This window comes from Diabrotica undecimpunctata, chromosome 1 (assembly GCF_040954645.1).
Source record: "Diabrotica undecimpunctata isolate CICGRU chromosome 1, icDiaUnde3, whole genome shotgun sequence".
Classification (NCBI taxonomy): Eukaryota; Metazoa; Arthropoda; class Insecta; order Coleoptera; family Chrysomelidae; genus Diabrotica; species Diabrotica undecimpunctata.
Window position 1 is genome coordinate 28,484,006 of NC_092803.1, and position 19,867 is coordinate 28,503,872.

Below are 19,867 nucleotides of genomic sequence, written 5' to 3' on the forward strand. Positions count from 1 at the left end.
AAGATATGTTTTCATCTCTTTTAAGGAAAACATTAAAAACTCTTGACGAAGTCACTCCTCGAGTTTCGAAAGGTGGTCCATCCCAACAAACGGATAAAATTGCGTTAGCAGTAAAGCGAAACTTAATTAGCTCCTTTCGTTCTACTGGTATTTATCCGTTTTGCCCGGGTGAAGTTTATAAGAAATTGCCAACAGATGACGCTCCACAAGATCCCACGGACGCCGTTGAAAATGCATTAACTGCGCTTCTAAAGGAGCAAAGATTTGGAGGACCAGAGAGACCAAAAACAAGAAAAAAGAAACTAGATGTAGCTCCCGGAGCTAGTGTGTCAACAGCAATAATTGAGCAGAAATCAGAAGATAGTTCAGATAAAGAAAGCCACATATCACAGTCAGATGAATCTGAGTCCGAAAATGAATCAGACTTGTTAGAAAATGAAGAAAACTACGAAGTGCAGTCTGAAGTAGATAAGGTTCAAGCAGGTAGATATATTTTAGCAAAATTCTTATCTCAGAGAGGAAAAAAAACTTATATCTATGTCTGTAAAATTTTGGAGGTAGAGCCGGAAGTAATAGTCATAGGCTATAAATCCATAAAACCCAGCAAGACAGAATTTAAGATGATTGATGCCGACATATCCCAAATTAGTAAGAAGGATATAGTTGAATTTTTACCAAATCCCGCATCTATAGAGTGTTTAGATGGAAGCACCAAATGCATTTTTAAAAAAGACATTAAAGTAGTTGAAGTTTAGTTTAATTTGAAACACGTTAACATACCTTATTTTTCTGTAAAATTCGTAGTTTTTAAGTTGTTGAAGTGCAGTTTCATTTCATTATCATCAAATACATTATTGTAAGTTTCATAATTTTTTTTACCCTAAAAAGTCATAATAAAATAAGATTTGTCAAAATATGTTTTCAAAGTGAATAACATTGGGGATACTTTCATAATAAACTAAAATTACATGTGTGATCAAAATATCCCCATCTACAGTATATCTTTGATCAGGTCCTTTAAATTTTTTTTTTGAAAAGTATCAAACATTTAGTGTGAATATTTATTGTGTGTCTTGATAAATGAAACCCGATTATTACTGATTTTTTAGTCGATTTTAACTCTTAGATAAAAGTTTTGTTTAACATTAAAATTTAAAAATGATCAATGTATCCCCATTCTACGGTACTTTGTTAACGGGCAACCGTTAGATTCTGTGTTCTCGTATAACCTTGGTGTTATCGTAAACAGCAGCGTAACTGCGTCCGACCATATTACTTCTATTTGTAAACGTGCGAACACCAGACTATATCTTATTCGGAGCTGTTTTTTGAGAGATTTAAGGCAGTCATTATGTAAACTTCACACCCTTTACGTAAGACCCATTCTTGAATATTCTGGACCAACGTGGTATCCTAATTTGATTCGAGACAAAATTTTGTTGAAAAACGTTCAAAGAAAAGACTCGAATTCCTTTAGGACCGAGAAGACCTTCTTACGCAGAAAGACAGTATGGCTAACCTAACTTCTTTTCAACTTCGCCGACAACGTGGAGACTTAATTACCAAATTCAAAATATTAAAATTCAATTTTGAAAATCTCGATGAAATGTTTACCATAAATTAAGATGAATTCCTCAGGGTTTACCAGTTTAAATTTAGAAAAGAGAACTTTTCTACAAGATCAAGATAAAACTTTCTACCAAATAGAGTTTTTGATTGCTGGAATAACTTTAATGATAACATTGTATCTGCTCTCTCTACCAACGCATTCAAAAACAGACTTAACCGTTTTGTATTATAGTTAAAATATTGTTTTTCTTTAAAACCTTTAAGGCGCAAAACTTTTTTTACGTCTTTCAAAGCTTATATTCAGTAAAACAATACAAAACAACTATAAATATAGTAATAATGTATCCTCTTGGTATTATGATTATTTCTTTGTCAAACGGGACCGGATTGATTTTTCAACCAAAAAACCATTGCGATCCCAACGACTTTGAAAATTTCACTGGTTGAAAAATCAACCGTTTGTTCAATTTGTTAAGAAAATTGTGTTACTAAATATAAAAGCCACTTTAGACAACGTTTTATTCAAAAGACAATTATTGTAAGAGACAATTATTACAAATGGAAAGGTGTAAAACATTCCAAACAAGGGGCAACATCACATTTTTTACATATCATGCTTTGGCTTCTTCTCTGTGCTACAGAAAGCACATTTCCGAGAGGTACCTTTTACAGGTAAATGTTCACCAATCATCGAACTTCTAACCACAGAATCAGTAGATACCTTTCGTCCTTCAATATTGTTTATTTTACGAAATGTTGTTCCTACAAGACAGACAGCTAGTACATTAAAGGCGCACTGGTTGAATTATAAACCACTTGTGACCGTAGTTCGCGCGCGTTTGCATTTACCGATACTGACTCATCAACAGATCGTGTCTTAGACTGAATCGAGATAACTGGCTTATGCACAAACCTGTGCGACATTAAGAAGTCAGTGATTCATAACCGGTTGATATATCGACCAGAAATCTTTAAAGGGTTAAACCAAAAATTTTAATTTTTTTTTGTAATTTTGTAATTTACTAGTAGGTTACTAATGTAATTTATGTGTAATAATAATAATAATAATAATATTTTTCTAATTGCTTAATATAATGAAAAGTTAAATTCGGCGTTCTTTTTTTTAATTTACGTTAAATATAGTATATAGTAATATAGGAGATAGACATATTTAGCAGGAGCAGAAAAGTGAGCCGAACACCAGACAGGTCGAAACCAACAACGAATGAAACCAGCAGCCAGAACGAAATGATGGAACTAATGAGACAAATATCAAGCGATAATAAAAAGAAAAACAAGGACCTGGAAGATATAAAAAATACAATGGGTAATATGATTGAGGAACTAAAAGAAATTAGGAAGGAAAATAGTGAATACAAATTGCAAATAAAAGAAATAATAAGAGAAAATGAAAATCTAAAGAAAGAAATGACTACGATGAAACAAAAAATAGATAAAATAGATATAGCCTTGGAAGCATGTCATAAAGAAAAGAAGAAAAATAACCTAATAATGAGAGGCTTACCAATAGACACAATAGAAGCAGAGCAACTGGAGAACTTCATAGAAACAAAAATGGGAGGAAAATCAGAAATAAATAGGGTACAAAAGATAAATGAAACAATGTGTGTTATCGAATCTAAAAAATTCGAAGATAAAATGAAAATACTAAATGCCAAGGGTAAACTAATGAACTATAAGCAACATAGAGTATATATAGAATGTGACCTAACATTAAAAGAGATAGAAATACAATTAAATCTTAGGAAGATAGCAGCATATGAAAAGACTAATGGGAAAAGGACATAAATTGGATATGGTTTCATAGATATTGCAAGGCATTAAGTGGAAATGGAATCAAAAAACAAGCCGGATAGAAAAAATAACATACAATATAGAACCAACTGGTTCAAAAAACTAGCTGAAGAAAACACAATGACGGACCGAGAAACAAAACAGGCACAGAACAGGGACATGAGCAGATCTAAAGATAATAACACAAACGGAAGTAAAAACAAATGGAAGTACAACTTAAACACAGAAAAGAACAAAACAATTTGGAAAATGGCATCATGGAATGTGAGAGGTATAAATGGGAAGGAAATAGAACTGGGGGAAGAAATTAGAGATAAGAACATTTAAATAGTAGCTATAACAGAGACAAAGAAAAAAGGAAAAGGATCAATAATATTAGAAAAGGGAATGTTACTAATATACAGTGGAGTGGAAGAAACGAAGAGAGCTTAGGCAGGAGTAGCGTGCATGATAAAGAAGGAGAGTATCAACAAAATAAAAAATTGGATATATTACAACGAACGTAAACTAAAAGTAGACATGGATACAGAGGAAACCAATACAAACCTAATCATATGCTATGAACCAGATGAAGACGCAACAAAAAACGAAAAGAATGAATTCTGGGACAAATCACAAGAAGTGATAAATAATTGTACAGAGAAAATTGTAATCACAGGAGACATGAACAGTAGAGTGGGGAAAGAAACAGAAAAATGGAACAATGTCATCGGACCTTATGGGGAGGAAAAACTAAACAAAAATGAAAATTACTACTCGAATTCTGTCTAGACAATAACCTGGTGATTATGAACACACACTTCCAACATAAAAGGATACACAAGATCACAAGAGAAGTCAAATCAAGAGACGAACAATCAATTATAGACTATACTATAGTGCAAAAAACAGAGAAGAACTGGATAAGAGACGTAAGGGTAAAAAGGAGTTATGAAATTGGTAATGACCACTATCTACTAGAAACCGCATTCAAAAGCAAAAGAAAAGAAATAAAAATAAATGAGAATATAAACAGAAAACACAAAGAAATAATAAAAATTTATAAACTAAAGGAAAAAACAACGAAAATAAGATACTCAGAAGGACTAGAGAAAGAGATGGACAATGAACATGAAATAACAGAAACAATAGAAGAAGAATGGGGAAAATTTAAAAATGCGATGATAAAAACAGCTAAATCAATATGTGGAACTACAAGAAATAACAACAGAGGGAAACGAACATCTTGGTGGAACGATGAAGTGAAAAGAGAAATAAAAGAAAAGAAGAAATTATGGAAAGAATACATACAAGACAAAACACAACAAAAATATGAAAATTATAAGAGACAGAGAACAAAAGTTAAAGAGATAGTTAAGAAAGAGAAAAAGAAAAGTTGGGAAAAATTCGGGGAAAATGGAAAAAAACAGCACAGAAAACGTAAAATTATTTTACAGAACACTGAAAAACCTAAGAAGCAACAAAGAAACGAAACTGAAACAAATAATGAACAAGGAAGGAACAATAATAAATGACGATAAGACAATAATGGAAAGATAGAGGGAACATTTTCAGCTGATACTGAATGGAAATCAAGCGAATACAATGGAGAAGGAAAGCCACAACAAGAGAGTATCCATGAGAAACACGTAAAATCCAGAAACTATAAAAAAAGAAGAACTGGAAGAAGCAATAAGAAAGATAAAGATTGGAAAAGCACCAGGAAGCGATGAAGTAGCACTAGAAATGATGAAATATATAGGAGTAAAAACAAAAGAAAAATTGTTGTACATATATAACCTAATATAGAAGAGAAAAGTAATACCCAGAGTATGGACAAATGCAGTAATTATACCTATATACAAGAAAGGAAACACAAGACACTGTAGGGACTATAGAGGTATATCACTACTATGTGTAGCAGCAAAAGTATAGGAAACCATAATAGAAAGGAAAATTAGAAAAGAAATAGAACATAAATTAGAGGACGTACAAAGTGGATTCAGGAAAGGACACAACACACAAGACCATATATCCACTATGCAACAAGTAATAGAAAAAGCCTTAAAAAAAATAAAAAAAATATATCTGAGCTTTATAGACATGGAAAAACTATTCGACTCAGTCAAAAGAAAAGATATATGGGAAAGCCTAAAGAAGAAACAAGTAAGTGAAGAACTGATAGAAGCAACAAAGAGTATATACATGAAAACAACAAATACAGTAAGAATGTTAAATATACAGTCAGAACCATTTGAAACAACTCATGGAGTTAGACAAGGGGGAAGTCTCAGCCCAGTGCTATTCATAAATGTAATAGATGAGATAGTGAAAGAATGTAGGAAAACATTCAAGAAATACTGCATCGGTTGGAACAGAATGCAAATAATAAATGCTGAGATGTGTATATTTGCAAACGACATAGTATTAATTGCGGAAACTGCAGAAAAACTGAAATACAACTTAGAGAAATGGAACCTAGAAGCAAGCAAATACAACTTAAATGTCAACAAAGAGAAGACTCAGATAATGAAAATATCAAGGAAACAAGGGACGGAAGATCAAATAGAAGTAATAATATACCAACAAAAAATAATACAGACAAATTCATACAAATACTTAGGAACAGTAATCAACAACAAAGGAGACATCAAGGACGATCTTAACAACAGAATGGAAAACACAGGAAAACTATTCCAAGCACTAAATAGAGGATTCCTTAATAACAAAGAAATATCAACAAAGACCAAGATGACAATATACAAAACAATATATAGACCTACAGTAACATGTGGAGCAGAAAATTGGATATTAAACAAAAGACATCAGAGCAGAATTCAGGCAGCAGAGATGAAATACCTCAGAAGAACGATAGGAGTAAAAAGAACTGATAGAATCAGAAATGAAGAAATAAGAGAAAGACTCAAAATCAAACCGATACTCGAGTCAATCAAGGAGAAAAAATTGGCATGGTTTTGACATCTAACCCGGATGGACAATAATAGACAAGTAAAAAGAGTGTGGGACGCCAAATCAATAGGTAAGAACAGAAGAGGAAGACCCATTAAATAATGGAACAGTGACATCTCGCAGATACTGCAGAGTAAGGGTAAGACTTGGCAGGAAGCAACACAGATGGCATCCAATAGGAAGGAATGGAGAAAGTTCGTTAAGAGCTAGGACACCTCAGAAGACTGTCAAATATTTTAATTTAATGAATTGTATTTTAAACGGCCCAACACCGAAAGGTACAAATGGGTCTACTGATTAAGTAAAGTAAAGTAAATATAGTACCACATTCAATTTACAAATTTATGCTGAGTTTCGTACGACTTAATTTGTTCTATCTGTATCATAAATTAGAAATTCTAAAATATTTTTATCTCTTTTTATACAACATGCTGAAAAGTTGTAGTATTAATATGTTTATTTAAAATAACAATCTGATCCGTTACATGCGTAACAGTTCCAGCAGACCGAGAAGCCATCCCGCAATTTGTAATATTGTAGTAATGACAGCAACGTCGGCATTATGCCGCTTCTCTAAGGAAAATTAGAGGAGGAAATTTAATCGAAAATTCAAATTTACTTCACAACACTACTACAGCCGGTTGCTGATTATTGTTCTGGTTCGTCGATATTATTAATTCAGCGTTGAGTTTGAACGTATTTAACTGTTTAGTAGATAGAAAGCGCGTATAAACAGCATATAAAATGGAATACATGAATGGCTAAATATACGTCAGTTCTATCTGGGAGAGTGCCTGAGAACATTTTCAGTAGTCATTATGAGTTTTTATGAGAATCTTTGCAAGGTAAATAGTTAATTCAATGATGCTACAATCGCTTGTTTAATTTTAAAAAAACTTAAGTTTTTGTTATCTTAAAAATTGGAAACTACAATTGAAAATCTCTTATTTGGTATTTTGACATTCAAATCGAAATGTGCGTTCTTTTTTTAAATTTTTTTTTATAAATTTATATTTAAAAATATTGAATTTATTGTAAATTTGAGCTCCGCACGTCAGTACTGGTAGAATGCCCTGATCAACTAGTAACAAAAGTTCTGATTGAGAAATGCATTTAATATAACAAATCTCTAATATTTGTCTGTATAGGCTTCAAAAAAGCCTTCGACCCATTAGATCAACAAAGACTCTTAGGTTCCTTAGACCGATGATTACACATTTTTCTTTCACCAAAAGAAAAATGTGTAATCGTAAGAAAAGGTTCGAAAAAAGTTTATACCAGAATCGCTAATGACTAGAAAGAATGCCTCACGGCACTTTTGACAGTTTCGGCAGAACGACAAGTTTGAAACCTACTGTTCTTTTTCCCTATAAAAGAGTACCAGCCAGTATTAATTTGAAAATGCCTCTGGGCTGGGGTATTGGCCATTCAGACTTCGGGTGGATGACTGGAGAATGTTTTTATGAATTCATTACGAATGTATTCTATAAAAAATGAATTGTTGAAAAGAACGTTCCTTTACCTGTTTTGCTTTTTCTAGATGGACATTCTTCACATTTAACGCTTCATCTAACTGAGTTCTGCAAAAGCAAAGGTATTATACTAATTGCTCTTCTGCCTAACTCCACACATCTATTGCCCACTAGATGTTGCTATTTTTAGGCCTCTTAAACTTTCCTGGAAAAACAGGATCCATAATTGTCGTATTAAGAATAATATCTAAAAGCTAAAACGGAAGATTTTGTAGAGGAAGAATATGCTGTTGTTATTTATAAAGGAGAGTAATTTCCTGGAGTAAGACTTGGCTTTGACCGTACGGGACTAGAAGTGAAGACTATGATAAGAAGTGGTTCACATTGGAAATGGCCTGAGAAAAAGGATAGTTTATTATATGTAGAAAATGAAATATTTAAAAAAATTAATCCTCCAAAACCCGTGAATACAAGGGGCATCAATGGAATTCCGGAGATGGATGCAATAAATAATATAATAATAAAAAATAAAATGATTTCATACCAAAGTTGAATCTATTATACATGCCCAATATATTATGTAACTTTTTATTTGTTGTATTATGAATTTATATTTTTTAGAATATTAAAATCTTCAACCGCGTTTGTTTTTTCAATTGCCAGCAGATATGATTATTTTTAAATAAATAAGTTAATATAATGTTGTTAATTACTTAAATAAGTAGTCCCCTAAGAAAGTCGCTGATAGGACTGAAATGTTCGGTAATTAGGTGCTTGTGGTCGCTAATAGCAAAGAAATCGGTCGGTGATAAGTGAGTTTGTTTCAAGCCGGTCGGTAAAGGAAGCATTTTAATGAAATTGTACATAAATATTAAAACATTTAAAAAAGAATTAAATTGTGATATTATTTTTTCTACATTACTAGCTGAATCGACTAGATTAAAACTTACTTATCTTTAAAAATTATGCAAAGAAAAATAAAAATGTATTCTTCTTATTATTGAATCTGCTTATAAGGAAAACCTTAATAGAGTAAGATCCCAGAGCGGTCAGACATAACTTATTTTCACACAGATGAAACCTTAGAGTCTCAGTAGCGTCTCGCGTGCTTTGAATACCTGCGTATTTATGAAACTTGCTGAGTGACACCTGGGCAGGTACCAGGTGAGAAAGGTAACTAAAAATAAGATCTATTTAACTTAAATTTACATAACTGATTTTTATACATATTTTGCAGAATATTATTTTGAAAATACTGTAATAAGTGTCAGACACTTGTCATGGACCAGAACTTTTGTCAGACGCTTTAAAGCTCCACTAAAATTAAATGAACTTTACTTACTTTTACATGTCTGATTTTTAAATATGTTATTGATGGAACTATAATAAAGTTATATTTAATCAGTCAGACAAATTAGAATGACCAAATATCCCTCAAACACAAAAAATAGTTAACCAGAAGTATGAGCGCGAGAGTGCTGTGCTTGCATTTCAGAGTGAGTGAGACATTGCGATAATTATGTAACGATATATGCATAATTTAAAAAATGATGATTCGAATGTATGGTTAAACGCAGGCACCGGAAATAACCAGAGATACATTAATTTGACAAAGGTTTACGAGTACTTGGGACCATCTTTATGTAGAAGTTTGCCAGGGTTTTACGCTCTAACTGGATGTGACTTTAATCCCGCCTTTTTTTAAAAAGGGTAAACAAAGACCATTCAATATATTAATGAAGAAACACGAATATCAGCGAGCTTTCATGCAGTTCGGAGAATCAGAGTTGTTTACCGATGAAGCCACCCAAAAAGATATTTTCAAAATAATCCAAAAATTTATCTGCGAAATTTATAGTTTTCCTGATACGTGCAACATTAATGCTGCCCGGCTTCAATTGTTTTTAAATAATTACAGCGTATCTAATATTAACGAAGAATTCGATCGCAAAAATTTAAAAAATTTTGATGCTAGCAGTTTACCACCAAGTGAGTTATTCCAACAATTCCGCCGTGCTAATTACATTTTTAGCATATGAAATAATGCAAATGAAAAACAACCAACCATTTTAACTCCTGAACACAATGGGTAGAGATTAGAAGAAAACCAATATCACTTTCATTGGTTTGATGGTGACCAATTACCAGCAAACGTTAGTGAATTCCTTCAAACTTCAGGTATTATACTTTGATTTCAGGTTTACAATTTATTATGTTTGTGATTTTCTGCTTTTTAATTCTTTGAACTATTTTTTGCAGAACAACCAGACAGCAACAACATAACTGATAATGATGAAGATGATGACTCGGATGAGCAGCATCATGATTGGTTGAATGATGAAAATTGTAATAATTGCGACAATGAATATGATGATTAAAATATAGAAAAATGTTTGTTTCAATCAATCCCAGTTGAAGATTTTTTACAAAAATTATTTTTTTTAATTATCCTAACTAGTATCTTTTTTACAATAAAGTAAATATAATTTCTTATGAAACCAAAGTGCTCCGAATTAATTAATTATCCCAAATATCAATACATTAATTTACTTTAATATTTATCTTAATGCTAGAGTTCATCATATTAAAATAGAGATGCAAAAATATTTAATCGGATCGAAAACAGTAAGTATTCTTAATGAATTTGAATTGTTTACTCTGAGGCTCATGCGCACAGCACTCTCGCGCTCATACCTCTAGTTAACTCATTTTTGTGTTTGAGGGATGTTTGGTCATTCTAATTTGTCTGACTGATTAAATATAACTTTAGTATAGTACCAATAATAACATATTTAAAAATCAGACATGTAAAAGTAAGTAAAGTTCATTTAATTTTAGTGCAGCTTTAAAGCGTCTGACAAAAGTTCTGGTCCATGACAAGTGTCTGACACTTATTACAGTATTTTCAAAATAATATTCTACAAAATATGTATAAAAATCAGTTATGTAAATTTAAGTTAAATAGCTCTTATTTTTAGTTACCTTTCTCACCTGGTACCTGCCCACATGTCACTCAGCAAGTTTCATAAATGCGCAGGTATTCAAAGCACGCGAGACGCTATTGAGACTCTAAGGTTTCATCTGTTTGAAAATAAGTTATGTCTGATCGCTCTGGGATCTTGGACTATAAGTGGTCGGTAAAAGATACAGTTACCTTCACCAGTGAGGTGCAATTTCAGTTACATTGAGCGTGATATGGAGTTCCACGGACTCCACATCCCTTCTTTACGATTATTTTGAAGCACCTTTTGTACATATTTACTTACTACGTAATAAACATATACAGTCCATCTAATTTACAAACCGTTGCACGTCATTATCTACGTCAGCGATCGAAGTTGACATAGTTGCCAAAGTATAAAAAAATCCTGAATCCATTTTAAATCAAATAGGTCACATAATTACTATTCTACTCTTTACAACGACTATTTAAATTCTTAAGTGACATTTTTTAAATAAAACACACTAATTTGGTTCTAAAAAGAACAGATTTTATTAAATAGGTGAAAATATTAAAACAAGAGGTACTCACTTTAAAATTCAAAATAACAAAGTACAAAAAGTGTCAACACTGCAACTGTCAAATAAGTGTTACCAATTTATGCCAAAATTTCACCTTCGTTCGATTACAGTTACAGTGTGTTCCGAACAAATGTTCTTCATAAAAACGCTTTATAATGCATTTATACAAATTAAATTAAACATATCGTTGTTTATTTCTTTAAGTTAACATTAATAGAAATCTTAAAATATTAGTTCTACGCGTATATAATAAAATATGTCTAGTGGCTGTAATGCCAGTGTACTCGGCAAAGTGATTCTAAAAAGATCACACCTACCGCCTAAATATTTCGTGTTGGTGTCATGTGACGTCAAGGACTATGACGCGGATGACGTGCAAGGGTATGTAAATTAGATGAAGTATAGGCTTTTTACAATCGTAGCATAAGTAAAATGTCTTTCTATGAAGATTAGATGAGCATAAATAACAATACAGAATCTCTAATTTTTCTTTGGTGTGTGTGTGTGTGTGTGTGTGTGTGTGTGTGTGTGTGTGTGTGTGTGTGTGTGTGTGTAGTTTGATTTTATAACTAGAGACATAATACATTAGCCTATTATGTTTTGAGTTATTAATTAATTTTTTTTTAACAATTGTTATAGAGAGAACCCGTAACAACAATAAAATCTAATCTTCTATTGACTTACATATAAGTACGTACCTACGTTAATTTTTTTTTATTATCCTTGTATTTTTTTTATTTATTTTTTTTTATTTTATTTTTTTTTTATTATTTTTTTCTTTGGGTGAAAATTTTACTGGTTCTTCGAGTGCAAGTATTCTTCTTAGCAAGTTTCTTATATCTAAGACAATTCTAGGATTTTCAAATCGTTTCATTATAAAAGGTTCTGTTAGGCTTTTCGCTAGTGCCTTTATGAATTTAATTTGGGATGCATTTTTATCATTTTTAAAACAATTAGACATAACAAATGCATTGACACAACTCAAGTCTAATATTTGATATAAAATATCCATTGGCCAACGTCGAGTTCTCCTTGATGAGCTGTAAAGGGTGCATTTCTCATCTAGTCCATCAACACCTCCTTTGGTTGAATTATAGAATGATATTATTTCAGTTTTGTTACTCTCAACATCCGTAGCACGACAGAGATACATAGAAAAAATGGGGATCACAGCCTTGTTATTCTTAAGAATATATAACTAGCGTTTCATATCTTGAAAATCCATATAATGCAGAACCAACTTGTTTTTGTTTGTTTTTCTTAAATTCTGGAGATATTTCCCTTATTGATTGTCTTATGGTTCCCACATAGATAAGGCCTTTGGACTGTAACTTCTTCAGTAGCTAAAGGGAAGAAAACCAATTGTCTGCAGTAATGTTCCTATTGCTGCCAAATATAGGTTTTGATAGACGAATTACCTATTGTGTGGGTTTGTTTAATTTTTTTCTAAATTTAAAAGACCAATTCCATCCGAACCTTTATATATATATATATATATATATATATATATATATATATATATATATATATATATATATATATATATATATATATATATATATATATATAGCCATTATAGGCAAATTTAGTCTTACCATCAGTAACTGTTATAAACATTAGTTGTACCTATGCCATATGTTCGTGACTTATTTAGTATGTACATCCGGATCTTACATCGGCCCCCAAACCGAATACCTACCAATAGTAACTTGAAGGTACATGAGCACGCGCAAGATTCAAGGTCACCGGAAAAAGTTACAACTTCGGTTACGGGCATGGTACAATGAATACACAAGGTATGATACATAATGTTCCAAAATCGGTTCGCTTTCGCACATGACGTAGTCAAGATCGCTTATTCCCGCAACATTTGAATGTAGTTGTATAGAAAAGACTTTTAATTTTAAGTTTTTTATATAATTTGGCTAATTTAATTGTAGTAATTATAAAGAGATGATAAAACAGATGTTTGAAAAGATACAAGAAAGTGGTAATGAAAGTACACAAAATTTTTACGTATATACCTACTGAACTAAACACAAAATCAAAATAAATAATGATAAAGTCAACTTTATTTATATCGAATGAGCTAGCTGGCCATCGAATATGAGTGTAGTGAGGTCACACAATATTGCACAACATTTTAAGTGACATCTTTTGTAATATTCACGCATAAAATTATCTTGGTATTGTTTATAATAATGATAACATTATATATTTTAATAATGATAACATGATTTAACAAAGAAAAATATGTTATTTTGGAAGATGCTAAATTGATTTCTTCCGAAACAGTTCTTATTGCAAATTACATAGCAGGCTGAGGCTAGTTTCTTACTTAACAAATCGACATGAAAGAACCATTTAAGATTTCATGACTAATAATTAATAAAAATAAAGATTTAGACTTACGTCGTTGACCTAGAAGTAGTAAGAAGCTGCTCAACATACTTTTTGGACTCTGTGTTCGGCTCTTTGTACGTGTTTCTTTTGGTTGGTTAAAAGGGTAGCCGATTTCGATTTAGGCAAATAAAGACTAGGTACTGCCTCAGGTTTGAGTTTTAGACCCTTTGTAGAAACGTAATTTAAAAGTTCCTGTTGTAGATTTCTTTGGTAATCTTCAGTTTTAAAATTTTTACAACAAATTCTTGCAGTATTACAATTAAAATTATCCTATCTACAACAAGATATAATCCACAGTTTTCTGGTCACACTATCTTTAGGAAATGTATGAAACCTAAAGATTTTATCTTCATTCTCACTATTGCAACAAGCAATTGCACAGCGCACTTTGAAAAAGGTACAAAACGAGATATACAATGGCAAATAAAAACTTTCAGTTTTACAAAAAAAATACTATAAAGTATAAATAAACAGTAACTAAACACCACAAGTACACACAAGTCTCAGACACAGGCGCGCCTTACTGGTAATTTTTTACGCGCTCGTCTGGGATACGGCCGCCGGTTAAATTTTACCCATCAAATTTTTTAAGCCCTTGCGAAGTGGATATTTGTATAAAGACACATATGTAAGCATATATCTAAATTATTTTTCTATTATAAAATAGATGACTCAGTCAGTATTGAGTTACTTTAAAATATATTTATTACCTCATAACTTGCAATTTGCAATAGTCACCATTGATAACCGATATTATTGTTGAACTTTTGTTTTTATACAAGCTTTCTGTCTTGCCGGTGTAAAGCCGCCTGAAGTCGATATTTATTGTGTTTTGCGTTTGAACTAATTTGTATCTTATTTTCATATTATTATATTGTTTAATAAGTAAATTTTGCATATAATAATCGGTAGGTTATAGTAATGTGTATATTTTTTATTTTACTAAATTTCAATATAACTCATATAAAATACCATATTGAATTGTAAAACAGATTTTTCTTTATTGTAATCTATTTTGTTTTTATTTCAGTAAAACTGCTTGGAAGTGAGTGACAGTGAATCAGAATAAGCAAATCTACTACTATTTACCTATTCACAGTATTTCCTCTGAAGAAAATTTTTAAATTTCAACGGATTTGCATACAAAAAGAGTACTTACATTATTAGTATATGTATGAAAACAAAAATAAATATTTCACCTGAATCCCTAGGAAAAGTAAAGGTTTTACGCTACTGAAAATATATTTTTTATTCAATTATACCCAAAACAAAACATTAAAAAAAAAATTAGATCATTTTTGACCATAATTTCAAAATTAATGTGTACGTTAAGCTATAATAATGGGTTCGAGGTGGTTCGGGCGGTCTTGACTACGTCACACTCCTGGGCCAACTGTCAAATGTCATGCGCAATATCATACCTTGAGTATTCATTGTACCATGGGTTACGGGTTCAAGAAGTCGGCTCGAAAATAAATATTTCAATCCCAGTTCGTGACAAATCTAGTGACTAATGCTTCTCTACAAATAAATAATTAACATCACTCAAGTAACTAGGTATAAGTATTTGGGGCATGAGATACGCATCGAAATAGACAATGTGACATATAGAAAAAAAGAATTGGTCTTATCTGAGCAGCATTTGAAAAATTAAGTATTATATTGAAGCCTGATACTCCCATAAGTCTGAAAGGAAAAGTTTTCAATCAATGTGTCCTCCTTGTCGTAAGCTATGTTACTAAAAGACTAACTATGATAGAAAAGAATATAAGAAAAAATATATAACGCATGGAAAGATTAAAAGATCAATGGGAATCAAGTGATCAAGAATGGTAGAATGGTACGTGCGCGATGCTGTTGAGGCTATTTCACATATAAAATAGAAGCGTACAGAAGTAGAGGCATGCCATTCAGAAGATTAACCGACGACATAAACGAGATTGCCAGAACCTGAATAAAAATAACACGAGAGAGAGAGAGAGAGAGGAGTGGTAAAAACTAAAAAAGCAGTAAACAATTTAGGCTTTTTGTAAAAATATATAGATAAATGCAGTGAAGTTTTTTTAGACTATAATTTTTGTTCTTTCTAGTTTATAAGATCCTCAGTATGCAACTGCAAACTTCATATGAATGAAATTGTTAATATACTTACGTTGTTTTTTTTTAGAAACTATTGGTGACGCACATTTCTCTTCTCGCTCAGTTAATTAAAGGAATAAAAGCTCGAGAATTCGATTTTTGGTTAAGAATTAAATCCTTTTAATGCTTTACCATTTACATGCTTCTACGACAAACACCTATGGTAATAATCCTCTGAATCGCTGAAGGTTCAAAGCTCATCGTGTAACAGGCGGGAATTACCAGGCAAATCCCATTTAAGGCTTAAAATCGACAAAGTGAAATTTATCCTAAGTGTGGTATATTTCAGGAGAAACAACCAACTAAAGGGAATGTTTCTGGAAACAGTTTGGAGTACAGCAGCGACTTTAATGTCGCTTTTATGCTCTAGTATCGCGAATGAGATCGTGTTTATGAGATATAGAGATTGTGGTGTTAAAGCTTTTAAACAATATGTTATATATTACGAGGAACGATGACATATGCTTAACTTTGCAAAATGAACAATGAAGTAATATATATCTTTAAGGAATATGACCGTTTAATTTAATATAAAAAAAGTGCACTCGTAAGTGAATGGGATGTTTTCGGTCAATTTGGAGATAAAAAAGACAAGAGTTGTGCTACTTTATCTATTTATTGAAGACGTTTTGCCCACTGTTCAATAAGCATCATCAGTTCATCTAAAAGAGTGTTTGAAAGCTCGAATGTCAGAACTGACAATCAGCTGGTGAGATTGAAGGAAAAGTTTTGTAGATGCCAACATAAATGTTATAATATAATAAAAGAAGTTGAAGAAGAAACCAATAATTAAAAGTAGAATACGGAAGAATCAATTTTGTAGTATTAGTGCATGGTAAATTTGGCTTAAGTTGCTGATATCAGTTCTCTTATTTAATGCATTAGGTTGTTTCAAAATATGACACATCTCCATAAACTGTCTCTTATTAAAGTTACGTTCTCTACAGAGCATTCTAATATCATCAAAATTCACAGTATGTTTGGTGTTGATTGCATGTTCTGCAAGGGCACAAGTATGTTTAGAAAGTTTAATGTCACTACGATGTATAGTAAGGCGTGCTTTAAGGGAACGGCCAGTCTGACCAATATAACATGCATCACATTCAGAACAGGGTATGTGATAGACTACATTCACTTGTTCCAAAAAGGAAAGAGGTGTTTTAATTTTAGAAAACAAGTTCCTGACAGTCTTAGCATTATTGATAGCAATCTTAACCGGGATATTGTTCTGTTTGTACAATTTAATAAGCTTTTCAGTAACATATGGGAAATAGGGTAGTGAAGAGTAATGGGTGGTGGAAGTTGCAATGTTAGGAGAAAGTAGAGTACTGTTGTTCATAATATTATTAGAAATCGTTCTTAGTTGATCACCATAAAGTAAATCATCAATAGAATTTTGATCCTCACTTACAGTTTACTTATGAACTTGAGGATCCTTCTAACAATAGTATTCCTTTCTTAGACATGCGTGTCTTTAGAAATGGTGACAATACACTAACTACAAGTTGGTACAGGAAACCTATGGCTAGTAATAGGTTTCTTAACTATCATTCTTGCCATCCGTTCAAATACAAAATAAATCTTATAAAAGCACTCAGCTGTAGGCTCTTTTGTTACTCAGAAGTATACTATTTGACAATTCTTACCCTACATCTCTCATAAATAAATACCTTTTTTCAACAAGTTGTGGGTCTTCTATTGATGATTTACCTGTGAAGCCAGTTTTCGATGTGATCGCCATGTTTTGGTGCCTGTACGTTGCCCATTACTACCTCTCGCAGGATTGCCAGGTTTACTGATTTTTCAGTAGATCTACTGATTTCAACTTCAATTTACTGAAACACTTTATCAATCTACTAAATAATATGTAATGATAAAATCATGTTCAAAACGTTATCATTATATCAGTGTCTAATTATAAATTTTGAAAAAAATCTATTGATATACATCCATTATTCTCAATCTACTGAAGAAATAAAATATTACCTGGCAACCTTTCTGGTGAATGTTTAGCCTTCAGTTAATTTCATACGATTACTCGTGTCCTTTGTTTCCTTGTCTAAGCTCTTGATACATAATTGAAGAGAACCGAGAGTTCAGATGAGATGAGATGAGATGTTACGTACTTTCTGTGCTGTTCTACGGAATGGAGTCATGGACGTTGAAAAAGATTGATACCAAAAAATTAGAGGAATTTGAACTGTGGATGTATCGCAGAATCCTGAGAATATCATGGACCGAGAGAGTCACAAATGTCGAGGTCTTGAGAAGAATGAATAAAGAAAAGGAAGTCATATTTACGATCAAAAAACGAAAACTGCAATACTTGGGACACATTACAAGAGGCGAAAGATATGAACTGCTTCGAATAATTATGCAAGGGAAAATAGCAGGAAAAAGGTCCATAGGAAGAAGACGAAACTCCTGGCTAAAGAATCTACGGGAATGGTATAGCTGTAGCAGCAACGAATTGTTTCGGTCAGCAGTTTCGAAAATACGTATAGCCCTGATGATCGCCAACCTTCGGAACGAAGATGGCACTTGAAGAAGAAGAGAGTTCAGAGAACATTCGAGGAATATATGATTTAGCTCACCAATGATTACTTTTTTACAAAAACAAACTTCTTCTTCAAGTGCCATCTCCGCGGCGGAGGTCGGCAATCATCATAAGTATTCGGACTTTTGAGATGGCTGCTCTGAAAAGTTCATTTGATGTACATCCGTACCACTCTCTCAGGTTGCGCAGCCATGACATTCTACGCCTTCCTATGCTTCTCTTTCCTTGGATCTTTCCCTGAATAATCAGTTGGAGCAAGGTGTATTTCTCTCCACATGTAATATATCCGAGATATTACAATTTTCTTGTTTTAATTATATTTAAAATTTCTATTTCTTTATTCATCCTTCTCAGAACCTCTTTGTTTGTGACGTGTTCTGTCCACGATATTATCAGAATTCTTCTATACACCCACAGCTCGAATGATTTCAGTTTTTTCATTGATGTCGCATTCAAGGTCCAAGATTTAAACATACAAACAACCAATACAAACACGAGGGTTAAATATTCCAATTTTATATATAAGTGTGATGGAAAGCGACTATGACTTAATTTTAAAAAAGTCAATACTGACATTTAGGCTCTAGCATAATTTTGTATAATTTAGTTTTGATTGCCATCCAAAAACTGATAGAAACCTAATTTGGTTTTTTCTTGTGAAATGTGTATAAATCTTGGGTTTTTTTTTGTACATCTGAATAATCTGAATCTCAAAAAATTATCCAAATTTGTCGCTAAACAAAATAGTTTAAATTTAAGATCAAAGTTAATATTCTAAAGGAATGGTTTGTTTGCATTTGCGTATATTTTTCTACGTTTTTTTAATATATAGTAGATATCCTATCATATTACTTCTATGTTCATTCTTTGTTTCAGAAGAAGCCCTAACTTGTAACGTGTGCGATCGAATGTTTGCCTGTCCAAAACAGTTATCGTCACATAAACAAAAGAAGAGACACTTTGGGTAAGTATAATAGTTTTATATTAAAAATATATCTCTCAAAATTCCTATAAATTTCTTATATATTAAAGAAATTAGATCTTTTGCACATTATCACCAGCGACACTATCACAAGCTTGCTATTGATTTAGTGTTGTGTCTGTGAATTTTAGTTACTGCCAAGCACTTGTATAACTCTTAACTGCCATTCAGACAGACGATTTATTTAATTAATGACACTAAAATGGTTCCTTTTAAAACTTTCGTGGCGTATGCTGCAACCTTTTAACATTTTAGATACAATATTTCTTTAGATACAAGATTTTTCTGTTGTTCCTTTTTTTATTATTTTTTTTTATTATACTATGCCAAACTGTTAATTAACTAGACTAAAAGTAAATCTTGATAACGATTCAGCTTAAATATCTTCCTTCCAGATGTTAATTCCTAATTAAGATATCAATCTATTGTCGACCAGTCCTTTCATGGTCCCTCAAACTC

The 19,867-nt window shown here is 32.0% G+C and overlaps 1 protein-coding gene across 2 annotated transcripts in view; it reads left to right on the forward strand.

Annotated features, from left to right (window-relative positions):
* The window catches only part of LOC140447347 (uncharacterized), a 502,598-nt gene that overhangs the window by 458,925 nt on the left and 23,806 nt on the right, over positions 1–19,867 (forward strand). The window contains exon 3 of one of the 2 annotated variants that reach the window (XM_072539955.1): positions 19,303–19,390. In XM_072539955.1, the coding sequence (XP_072396056.1) occupies positions 19,303–19,390 (88 nt within the window). The remainder of the gene's footprint in view (positions 1–19,302; positions 19,391–19,867) is intronic. The other variant, XM_072539963.1, reaches the window with a different exon arrangement.